At 45.8% G+C, this 12,653-nt stretch overlaps 1 protein-coding gene across 3 annotated transcripts in view; it reads right to left on the bottom strand.

Moving 5' to 3' along the window:
- LOC124008754 (acetylcholine receptor subunit beta-like) overlaps nt 1-12,653 on the bottom strand; it is a 39,391-nt gene that overhangs the window by 13,800 nt on the left and 12,938 nt on the right. For 2 of the 3 annotated variants that reach the window (XR_006834155.1, XR_006834156.1), the window contains exons 5-11: nt 11,042-11,150; nt 10,776-10,923; nt 10,401-10,589; nt 9,718-9,941; nt 9,352-9,527; nt 3,627-3,765; nt 3,067-3,320 (exon numbers count right to left, since the gene is read on the bottom strand). Coding sequence is in view for 1 of the 3 variants with exons in the window: in XM_046320283.1 (XP_046176239.1) it covers nt 3,171-3,320; nt 3,627-3,765; nt 9,352-9,527; nt 9,718-9,941; nt 10,401-10,589; nt 10,776-10,923; nt 11,042-11,150 (1,135 nt within the window). In the remaining 2 variants the exon portion in view is untranslated. Of the gene's footprint in view, nt 1-2,920; nt 3,321-3,626; nt 3,766-9,351; nt 9,528-9,717; nt 9,942-10,400; nt 10,590-10,775; nt 10,924-11,041; nt 11,151-12,653 lie in introns of those variants that run through there. The other variant, XM_046320283.1, reaches the window with a different exon arrangement.

Raw genomic sequence — 12,653 nt, 5'->3', positions numbered from 1 at the left:
CTTGTGGGGCCCTTGTGTTGAGTTTCAGTGAAGTGGAGGTGTTGTTTCCGACCTTAACCACCTGGGGACGGCCCATCAGGAAGTCCAGGACCCAGTTGCCCAGGTCGGGGTTCAGACCCAGGGTCCCGAGCGTAATGATGAACTATGGTGTTGAGGCTCTGGATAAGAGCGTCTGCTAAATGGTAAATGTAAATGAATGCTGAGCTATAGTCAATGAATAGCATTCTTACATAGGTATTCCTCTTGTCCAGATGAGACAGGGCAGTGTGCAATGCGATGGTGATTGTATCGGTTGTGGAACTATTGGGGTGGTAAGCAAATTGAAGTGGGTCTAGGGAGTCAGGTAAGGTAGAGGTGAAATGATCCTTATAACTAGCCTCTCAAATCACTTCATGATGACAGAAGTGAGTGCTACGGGGTGATAGTCATTTAGTTCAGTTACCTTCGCTTTCTTGGGTACAGGAACAATGCTGGACATCTTGAAGCAGGTATTGACAGCAGACTGGGATAGGGAGAGATTGAATATGTCCGTAAACACACCAGCCAGTTGATCAGTGCTCTGAGGACGCGACCAGGGAGGACGTCTGGGCCAGCAGCCTTGCGAGGGTTAACATGCTTAAATGTCTTACTCACATCAGCCACGGAGAAGGAGAGCCCACAGTCCTTGGTAGTGGGCCGCGTGTTATCCTCAAAGGAGGTGAAGAAGGTGTTTAGCTTGTCCGGAAGCAAGACGCTGGTGTCCGTGACGTGGCTGGTTTTCCCTTTGTTGTCCGTGACTGTCCATAGTTCCTGCCCCATACATCTCGTGTCTGAGCCGTTGAATTGCTTCTCCACTTTGTCTCTGTAGTGACGTTTTGCCTGTTTGATTGCCTTATGGAGGGAATAACTACACTGTTTGTATTCGGCCATATTCCCAGTCACCTTGCCATGTGAAAATGCTTTGGTTCGTGCTTTCACTTTCACGCGAATGCTGCCATCTATCCACGATTACTGGTTCGGGGAGGTTTTAATAGTCACATAGGGTATAGTCATGAGAGAATAATCCTATGACAATGGTTGGTACATTAAATCAGTTATTTAATACTTCAAGCAGTGTATTGCCTTTCAAATTCAAACACACTGGAAGACCAGGATACATTACAATTAATAACGTACAGTACCAGTCAAAAGTTTGGACACACCTACTCATTCAAGAGTTTTTCTTACATTTGACTATTTTCTACATTGTAGAATAAATCAAAACTATGAAATAACACATGTGGAATCGTGTAGTAACCAAAACATTGACAAATCAAAACATATTTTATATTTTATATTCTTCAAAGTAGTTGCCACCCTTTGCCTTGATGACAGCTTTGCACACTCTTGGCATTCTCTCAACCAGCTCCATGAGCAATGGTTTTCCAACAGTCTTGAAGGAGTTCCCACATATTCTGAGCACTCCTTACCTCTCTGTTCCAACTCCTACCAAACCATCTCAATTTGGTTGAGGTCGGGTGATTGTGGAGGCCAGGTAATCTGATACAGCACTCCATCACTCTCCTTCTTGGTCAAATAGCCCTTACACAGCCTGGAGGTGTGTTTTGGGTAATTGTCCTGTTGAAAAACAAATGATAGTCCCACTAAGTGCAAACCAGATGGGATGGCGTGTCGCTGCAGAATGCTGTGGTAGCCATGCTGGTTAAGTGTGCCTTGTATTCTAAATAAATCCTAGACAGTGTCACCAGCAAAGCACCATCACACCCCCTCCTTCATGTGGGAACCAGACGTGCAGAGATCATCCATTCGCCTTCTCTGCATCTCACCATTTCACAGCAGTTGGAACCAAAAATCTCAAATTTGGACTCATCAGACCAAAGGACAGATTTCCACAGGTCTAATATCAGTTGACCGTGTTTCTTGGCCCAAACAAGGCTCATTTTATTATTTGTGTCCTTTAGTAGTGGTTTCTTTGCAGCAATTTGACCATGTAGGCCTGATTCTCACAGTCTCCTCTGACCAGTTGATGTTGAGATGTGTCTGTTACTTGAACTATGTGAAGCATTTGTTTGGGCTGCAATTTCTGAGGCTGGTAACTCGAATGAACTTATCCTCTGCAGCAGAGGTAACTCTGTGTCTCTTTCCTGTGGCGGTCCTCATGAGAGACAGTTTCATCATAGCACTTGATGGTTTTTGCGACTGCACTTGAAGAAACTTTCAAAGTTCTTGAAATGTTCCGCATGGACTGACCTTCACGTCTTAAAGTAATGATGGACTGTCGTTTCTCTTTGCTCATTTGAGCTGTTCTTGCCATAATATGGGCTTGGTCTTTTACTAAATAGGGATATCTTCTGCCTACCACCGCTACCTTGTCACAACACAATTGACGCATTAAGAAGGAAAGAAATTCCACAAATTAACTGTTGACAAAGCATATCTGTCAATAGAAATGCATTCCAGGTGGCTACCTCATGAAGCTGGTGGAGAGCATGCCAAGAGGCAAAGGGTGGCTACCTCATGAAGCTGGTGGAGAGCATGCCAAGAGGCAAAGGGTGGCTACCTCATGAAGCTGGTGGAGAGCATGCCAAGAGGCAAAGGGTGGCTACTTTTAAAAATATAAAATATAGGCAAAGGGTGGCTTTGAAGCACATTTTTGGTTAGCATGCCACATGATTACAGCTGGTGGAGAGCATGTTACTGGTGGAGAGCATGCCAGAGGCAAAGGGTTTGATGGTTGCCAAGAGGCAAAGGGTGGCTACCTTATTCTGCCACAATGCAGAAAATAGTAAAAAGCTAAGCATGCCAAGACCCTTGAATGAGTAGGTGTGTTTAACCAAACTTTACATATGACTGTTTTGATTTCTTCGCTACTGTAAAAATAAAAAATAAAGTAAGACCCTTGAATTTGTCCAAACTTTTGACTTTAAATAAATGCCTATTTAAATAGATGCTAATCTATAAACCGTCTATATTAGATTATATTGCTTTCATAAAGGAGTAGGATTAGAGAAGGGGACTATTCATATCAAAGTATATGGTACTGTGTCATCCCTAACAATACATTATACATAGAACACTGAGTTTTACCTGGGGGTCCTCGTCATATCAAAGAAGTTGGTACTCAGCTATGGAATTATGGGAAGTGTAGTTCTTGTAATCCCTTGTGAGCTGTGCTGGGGTGTATGAATGGACTACGGCCTCAGGGGGAAAGGTTCGTCTGGGGTGTAGTTGAGTCTGGCGTCCATGAACATGGCCAGAGTCCCCAGAGTAGTGATGATGACAAACAGCCACAGGAACAGCCTGTCCACCACGATGGCTATGTACTGCCAGTCTCCTGTCTCCTATAGGGAGGAACACACACAGGCACACACACGCACATACGGACAGAGGGGATGTGCGCACACACATGCACGCACGCACACACAAAGAGACATAGAGATATGAAAGCATGTAAGAAATGAAGAAGGAAGCACAGTATGTCTGCAGTGACACGTGGACATCACCAGGGCATGCTGGGAACACTGACTGTGCTCTGGTATGAGAGAATGGAGATTCATTTAATGAGCATGGGGAAGTTTGTGTCTGTGTGTGTGTGTGTGCTTGCTTGCCTGTGTGTATGCCTGTCTGTGCGTGTCTGTGTAGCTCACCGAGTCTGAGCCATCCTGCTTCTTCAGCTGCTCAGCCATGTATGTGACGGCAGCGATGGCTGACTTGAGGTCCGGGGGGAGGATCAGACAGTAGTTGTCACTGTCAAAGAACTTCTGGAGCTGTACTGTACTCTCACTCCTGAGAGGGGTGGGGGGGTTAGAAAGGAGGAGAGAGAGAGAGAGGGTGAGGAAGAGAGAGAGAGAGAGGGGTGAGGAAGAGAGAGAGAGAGAGAGAGAGAGAGAGAGAGAGAGAGGGGGGGAGGAAGAGAGAGAGAGAGAGAGGGGAGGAAGAGAGAGAGAGAGGGGGAAGAGAGAGAGAGAGGGGTGAGGAAGAGAGAGAGAGGGGGAAGAGAGAGAGAGAGAGAGAGGGGTGAGGAAGAGAGAGAGCGGGGTGAGGAAGAGAGAGAGAGGGGTGAGGAAGAGAGAGAGAGAGAGAGAGAGAGAGAGAGAGAGGGAGAGAGAGAGAGAGGGGGGAGGAAGAGAGAGAGAGAGGGGGGAGGAAGAGAGAGAGAGAGAGGGGGGAGGAAGAGAGAGAGAGAGGGGTGAGGAAGAGAGAGAGAGAGAGGGGTGAGGAAGAGAGAGAGAGAGAGAGGGGAGGAAGAGAGAGAGAGAGGGGGAGGAAGAGAGAGAGAGAGGGGGAGGAAGAGAGAGAGAGAGAGAGAGAGAGAGAGAGAGGGGAGGAAGAGAGAGAGGGGGGAGGAAGAGAGAGAGAGAGGGGTGAGGAAGAGAGAGAGAGAGGGGTGAGGAAGATAGAGAGAGGGGTGAGGAGAGAGAGAGAGAGAGAGAGAGAGGGGTGAGGAAGAGAGAGAGAGAGAGAGAGAGAGAGAGGGGGGGAGGAAGAGAGAGAGAGAGAGGGGGGAGGAAAAGAGAGAGAGAGGGGGAGGAAGAGAGAGAGAGAGAGGGGGGAGGAAGAGAGAGAGAGGGGAGGAAGAGAGAGAGAGAGAGAGAGGGGGGAGGAAGAGAGAGAGAGAGAGAGGGGGAGGAAGAGAGAGAGAGACGGGGAGGAAGAGAGAGAGAGAGAGAGAGAGAGAGAGAGAGAGAGAGGGGTGAGGAAGAGAGAGAGAGAGAGAGGGGTGAGGAAGAGAGAGAGAGAGGGGTGAGGAAGAGAGAGAGAGAGGGGTGAGGAAGAGAGAGAGAGAGAGGGGGGAGGAAGAGAGAGAGAGAGGGGTGAGGAAGAGAGAGAGAGCACAACGGTGTATGAATTTGAGAAGAAACAAACCCACACAAACAAATAATTGCTAACAACAAATGTAGTTAATCATGTAGTTAATCAAGTCAGAAGTGCCATATTTCTGTCTGTCTTTTACCATTGAGGGTTCCAGAGGACATCACTATGTGTCAAATAAACTTCATTAGTCATGTGGCATGTGTCCCCTCCTCCAGGTCTCTGAGTGACAGTGACACTCCTGTCACAGAGGTAATGTTGGGACAACGTATTGTGGTGCTGGTATGACATTTACATTGAAGTCATTTATCAGACGCTCTCATCCAGAGCGACTTACAGTAGCGAGTGAATACATTTGAATATGTTTTTAGTACTGGTCCTCCGTGGGAATTGAACCCACAACACTGGCATCATGCTCTACCAACTGAGCTACACGGGACCCCTAAAGGCATTCCTGCCTCACACAGCTGTTCCATAGCAGTATTGTTGTCAGAGAATCCACCCTGAACACTACCTTACATTAGGGTATATCTTTATGTTGGGGCTCGACAGAGGCACTGACTACCACTGGCTACGACTGGCTACGACTGACTACCACTGGCTACGACTGACTACCACTGGCTACGACTGACTACCACTGACTACCACTGGCTACGACTGACTACCACTGGCTACGACTGACTACCACAGGCTAAAACTGACTACCACTGGCTACGACTGACTACCACGGGCTACGACTGACTACCACTGGCTACGACTGACTACGACTGACTACCACTGGCTACGACTGACTACCACTGACTACCACTGGCTACGACTGACTACCACTGGCTACGACTGGCTACGACTGACTACCACTGGCTACGACTGACTACCACTGGCTACGACTGACTACCACTGGCTACGACTGACTACCACTGGCTACGACTGACTACGACTGACTACCACTGGCTACGACTGGCTACCACTGGCTACGACTGACTACCACTGGCTACGACTGACTACCACTGGCTACGACTGACTACCACTGGCTACGACTGACTACCACTGGCTACGACTGACTACCACTGGCTACGACTGACTACCACTGGCTACGACTGACTACCACTGGCTATGACTGACTAACACTGCTACCACTGACTACGACTGACTCCCACTGGCTATGACTGACTACCACTGACTACCACTGGCTACGACTGACTACCACTGGCTACGACTGACTACCACTGTCTATGACTGACTACCACTGACTACCACTGACTACCACTGACTACCACTGGCTACGACTGACTACCACTGGCTACGACTGACTACCACTGGCTACGACTGACTACCGCGGGCTACGACTGACTACCACTGGCTACGACTGACTACGACTGACTACCACTGGCTATGACTGACTACCACTGACTACCACTGGCTACGACTGACTACCACTGGCTACGACTGACTACCACTGGCTACGACTGACTAAGACTGACTACGACTGACTACCACTGACTACCACTGACTACCACTGGCTACGACTGACTACCACTGACTACCACTGGCTACGACTGACTACCACTGGCTACGACTGACTACCACTGTCTGTACCATTGGAAACTATGGTACTTCTAAGATGGCTATTATTTACTGCTATAGCATTTAAGTCATAATTATTTGACATAAACTCTACACTACATTGTCCAACCGCGCAGTGTACAAACCACATCAGAACATAAACCAATTCACATAGTGAACAGACTATGAACATAAAATTGAACATATGAAACTGTATCCCGTTGGTTGACAAAGGATGTGAGCAATATTTTGAATGATATTGAAAGATAAAGCATCTCTGTCAAGGACGTAGTGTCACGACTTCCACCGAAGTAGTTCCCTCTCCTTGTTCGTGCCGCGTTCGGCGGTCGACGTCACCGGCTTTCTAGCCGCCACCGATCCATGTTTCATTTTTCCATTTGTTTGGTCTGTTTACACACCTGGTTCCCATCTCATAATTATGTTCCTTATTTAACCCTCTGGTTTCCCTTTCTGTTTTGTGCATGATTGTCTTTCGTGTATTCCAGTGTGTTGTATTTTGAGTCCTTTTTTGTCTTCAAGCCCCAGACCAGTGATGGTCTCTGAGTATATAGGTACCACACCGTTCATGTACAGTTGGTATAAAGATAATTATCTGTATAACTTGAGGCACAAGTTCCTGGAACTTTCAATAAATTCCTTGGTTTTCCAGAAATTCAGTTTTTTTTCCCGGGAATCTTCCAAACATGATTTTGGGAAAACCAGGGAATTAATTTTGCAACCTTTAAGGCATATGTCATGCCAGTTGTGGCTGGTGGAACTTTGCGGGGGATGGGCTCATTCATTCTAGTCCACCAATTATTATGAGCCGTCCACTCCTCACCAGCCTCCACTGTGTCTCGTTCACATGACGTTCTTTCTTTGGGACTGGTTTAAAGTCACACGGCCTCCGAGAGATGTATTTGTTCATTAGCCAGGAACAGGGCTATTCAGTATCAGTTATCACCTCTTCAGGGAGGCCAGACTGGCACCAGGACATCATAACCTTCTGGCACCACAGAGACTATGTGTCATAGTGTGCATTTGTTTGTGAGTTTGTGGGAGAGAGTGTGTGTGACGCCGGCTCCATCTGTCTGTGGTAATGAATAGAAGCCCTGGAATGTTGCTGGCACGCAACAGGCAGGACGGAGCATAGCTAGACCCTGAGCTGTGAAGTCACACACACACACACACACACACACACACACACACACACACACACACACACACGCACACACGCACACACGCACACACACACACACACACACACACACACACACACACACACACACACACACACACACACACACACACACACACACACACACACGTAAACTCAGTGTGAAGGGCAACACCTGGTCTCTAACTAGCTCTGTGACAGCAGAGAGAGAGCGTTGAATCACTACACACTCCGAGGGAACAGTTGAGTTGACACTGGCGCCATCGTCCCCAATCGCCTTGAAGCAGAGCCATATTCTAGATAGAGTAACATCACCATCCCTCCATCCCTCGCTCCACATCAAAACCCACAAAATCACTCAACACCTCTCCCTATACTCCACACTCATCTACCAGCCACCCTTCTCTCCCCTCCATCCAACCGACTGCCACATCCCTCTCTTTCGGGATTACCCCTAATGCCCAAACCAAACAGAGGCTTATGCCCTGGCGACTGTGGATGGGGGTCTGAGGCTTAGCAGGCCTGAATATGATGCCTTTGGCCTGGGATGAGTAGTGTCCACCAGCCCTGGAGATCCATGGGTCTCTGGGTGTTTACGAGCCCCACTCTGGGTGGTGAGACTAGGGTGGCACTCACAGACTACTGAGGGGCCAAATGAATCTGTCAGATATTTATCATCACTGAGTGAGATGTGGACAGTATAGCGGAAAGTATAGTCGAAACTACTGTATTTAGAGGAGGCTATCTATGGAGAGCATAATAGAGCCCATGGAGAGTATAGTATAGTATAGACTATGAAGAGTATAGTAGAGTATAGTAGAGGCCACGGAGAGTATCGTAGAGTATCGTATAGTATAGGCTATGGAAGAGTAGAGTATGGTAGAGGCCATGGTGAATATAGTAGAGTATAGCATAGTAGAGGGTACGGAGATTATAGATTATATTAGAGGTCATGGAGAGTATAGTAGAGGCCATGGAGAGTATAGTATAATATAGTAGAGTAGAGTTTAGTAGAGGCTATGAAGAGTATAGTAGAGTATAGCAGAGGCCACGGAGAGTATAGTAGAGTATAGTAGAGGGCATGGAGAGTATAGTATAGTATATGACATGAAGAGTATAGTGTAGTAGAGTATAGGAGAGATCATGATTAGTATAGTAGAGGCCATGGAGATTACAGTAGAGTATAGTAGAGGGCACGGAGAGTATAGTATAGTATAGGGCATGTAGAGTATAGTATAGTAGAGTAGAGGCCATGGAGACTATAGTAGAGTATAGTAGAGGCCAGGGAGGGTAAAGTAGAGGCAATGGAGAGTATAGTATGGTGGAGTATAGTAGAATAGAGTATAGTATAGTAGAGGCTGTGGAGGAAAGTAGAGCACAGTTGAGGCTTTAGAGAGTATAGTTGAGTATATTAGACTATAGTATAGACTATTGGGATGGTGTAGAGTATAGTAGAGTATATTAGAGGGTATAGAGGTGGGAGGAATAGGAACTAGGTTCCCAGACTATAGCAGATTATGATGATATAGCACATATAGACAGACATTTATTAAGATGCCTAAAGAAGATGATACTACTGCCAAGCCTGGGCACACAATGTACCTAACTATAATATAGCTGGCACAGGAGAAAAAGGCATTTATACTTTGCCTCAGGATAGTGCTGAAAAGAAGATTCATGCTTTGGCTAGCTTGTATTCAGTCGAATAGAATCTCTTCACCAACAAATCTTTGTAGCCAAGATGACTGTCTCAAACCGAAAGCAACTCGCTGTGATCTACTGGTGAATCCCTGGTCTGCGTGTGTTAGTTGATACCTTACCTGCCTCTCCAGGGTAGGACCAGTTCAGGGTTGATCTTCCTGAAGAAGTACTCTCCCCCCGGCCTGCGTCCGTCGATGCTCTGGAGGGGCGTATCATCACTAGGCTCCTCCTCCAAAGGCTCCTCTGGGTGGGGCCTCTGCATGCCCAGGTACTTCGGCAGGAAGTGGATGAACACCTGGATGAGAGGTCAAACGTCAAGGTTTTAGCAGGAAGTAACAAATATATGTCCCCTTGGCATTGAACCAGCACAGAAGCAGGAAAATGCATAGAGATGTATTGCAAAGATAATGAAGAAGAAGATCCTAGAGTCTATATCTCATATAGACTACACCATCCATAGCACCGCCACGTAGGCTACAGCTCACCTTGCGCACCCAAGGGGGCATAATGTGTGTGTAGGGGGTCCGATGGTGCAAGTTGAGGACCACCACACTGAGGATGACTGAGAAGGTGACCAGGATCATGGTGAACATGACATAGTTAACAATAAGAGGGATGGCCAGGGAGGTCTCGGGGACCTTGTCAGCCAGCAGCAGCATGAACACAGTGAGAGCGATGAGGACAGAGATAGACAGGGTCATCTTCTCACCTGGGAGAGTGAGGGAAACACAGAGCTAAAACATGGCAGCTATGTATCTACTGCAGTTGTCTGGCAAGTGATAAAGACTGGGCTTAAACATTATGAACCACCTAATGACAAATATTGCTTCTTTTACAACTGCGGACCACATTAAGTTGGTTCATGGGCCACTTCTGGCCAGCAGGCTGCCAGTTTGAGACCCCTGTTCTAAAATTTTTAAATAAACCCCCAAGAAGTATAAACAGACTACATAAACATCGTACCCAGAGCACAACATATATTCTTACGGATACCTCCTTGATGTGTAATCAACAATGGCAAGCTACCCATCTCAATTTATCATTGAGATGGAAAGAGGGCACACATCCTATCTTTGTGCTAAGTGTGCCCTCTATCCGGTTCTACGCAAGTTACACATGCCAATGAGACATAATGTGCATATGTGGCAGAGTGTGACATGGGACTGACATGCGCCAGGCGGCAGATAGAACACAAAGATGGCCAGGACCATGGTGAGGATGCAGGGCACGATGATGTTAACGACGTAGAAGAGAGGCTTCCTCTCGATGATGAGATAGAAGGTGATGTCTTCATACAGGTCCTCGGGGTTCGCATTCTTTCTGCTGGGCTTGTGGCAGATCGCCCACTCCCCGTTCTCTGTGGAAAGGGAAAGGGAAAGGGAGATGAAGGGCAGAGGGGCAATGGGGAAAGGGGTAAGGCAGTGGGAGGAGTGGAGAGGTGTATGAGGGGAGAAAAGAGAAGAGCAGAGAAGAGAAAAGAAGAGGAGGTAAGAAAAGAGAAGCCAGAGAAGAGAAGAAGAAAGAGAAGAGAGAGGACTCTAACCAGTGAAGGCGTTCTCATCTATGATAATCTCATGTATCTCCTCTCCTTTCTCATCCAGGGCGTACTGCAGGTCCACCTCTGATGAGTCGTAGGTGTAGGAGCGGAACACCATGGTGCAGTTCTGCCAGTCAAACGGAAAGTACGCCACCTATAGGCAAAGAAGGTTATTACAGAGTGGGAGTGCTGATCTAGGGACCTGATCCTAGTGGCCCTGGTTCGTTACCTCTATTGGTTAATAATAATATAATCATTTCTTGATAATGTACCTCTATAGGGCAGCTGCTGCGGTAGATAGCAGGAGGCAGCCAGTTGACTGTCCCATCACTGTAGACCAGCACGTTGACATACAGAGCCACGTCAAACTGACCATCATTACTGTGTGGATAAGGAGGTTCACATAAAGGACAATCAGGAGTCATGTGATGCATATTTTATTAATCTAACCTTAATTTAGAAAGGGGATTCCGATTGAGACCAAGGTCTCCTTTTCAAGGGAGCCCTGCATCGTTGCTTTGTCATTGTGGGGTGTTAAGGGTAGATTGATAAAAACATTATATATATATTAGAATAAGGCTGTAACGTAACAAAATGTGGAAACAGTGAAGGGGTCTGAATAGTTTCAAATTCACTGTAAATGAATAAAAAATGAAAAGCTGAAATGTCTTGAGTCAATAAGTATTCAACTCTTTTGAATGGCAAGACTAAATGCTGTATTTTCATGAGTAAAACTTTGCCTAACAAGTCACATAATGAGTTGCATGGACTCACTCTGTGATGCAACACACACATCACTGAGTACCAATCTTTACATTTTCAAGCATGGTGGTGGCTGCAACATTTTATGAGTTTGCTTGTGAGTTTTTTTGTATAAAAATGAGCAGAATAGAGCTAAGCACAGGCAAAATGCTAGAGGGAAACCTGGTTCAGTTCTGCTTTCCAACAGACACTGAAGGTTCCTGAGTTATCTATTTACAGTTTTGACTTAAATTCTCTTGAAAATTTATGGCAAGACTTGAAAATGTCTGTCTAGTAATGATCAAAAACCAACTTGACAGACCTTGAAGAATTTTCTATAGAATAATGTGCAAATATTGTACAATCTAGGTGTGCAAATATCTCAGAGACTTACCCAGAAAGACTCACGTCTTGTAATTGCTGCCAAAGGTGATTCTAACATGTATTGACTCAGGGGGTTGAATACTTATGCAATCAAGCAATTATTATTATATATATATATTTTTTTACAAATGTTCGAATTTTTCTTCCATTTTGACATACAGAGTATTTTTTTGTAGATCGTTGGCAAAAAAAACGACAATTAAATCAATTTTAATCCCACAACAAAGTGTGGAAAAGTCTAGGGGTGTGAAGTAGTTCAAAACAACACTGTATAACTCAAGAAGAGCTATGGGAGGCCCCCAACCATTTTTTCCTTCATATTTAGTTCAAGTGTAATTAACACACTGCTTAGCATATTTGTATGTTTTGTGCAATACACATGATTTCCAGTGTTCTACTTATACTTTGTGTATAGGTTGATGGTCACTAGACCGTTCACTGATTGTTAAGGATTGTTCTCAAATCGTTGGATAGTGATTGACCTTTAGAGCTACTGAAGTTTCAATGACAAACTGATTAGTATTCCATGGATGACATTATGAACACTGTGTGATTCTGTAGCTGGCAAAGTCACTGTCTTTTGTTTTGACTTCATACAAGCCCCTAGGCAGATGTTTAGAGAACGTTTGGTACTGTCTGATTAGAATATAAAGGGCCTGTTTCCAAGAGGCCCGTAAGACAATTGTTTTGCTTCTGCTCGAGAGGTGTGCTCACTGAATTCTTGTATTAAATCGGATAGATTTTTGATTGATATCATCG

Source organism: Oncorhynchus gorbuscha, linkage group LG21, assembly GCF_021184085.1.
Source record: "Oncorhynchus gorbuscha isolate QuinsamMale2020 ecotype Even-year linkage group LG21, OgorEven_v1.0, whole genome shotgun sequence".
NCBI lineage: Eukaryota > Metazoa > Chordata > Actinopteri > Salmoniformes > Salmonidae > Oncorhynchus > Oncorhynchus gorbuscha.
The sequence above is the reverse complement of the archived record's forward strand: the minus strand, read 5'-3'. Positions and strand labels throughout refer to the sequence as shown.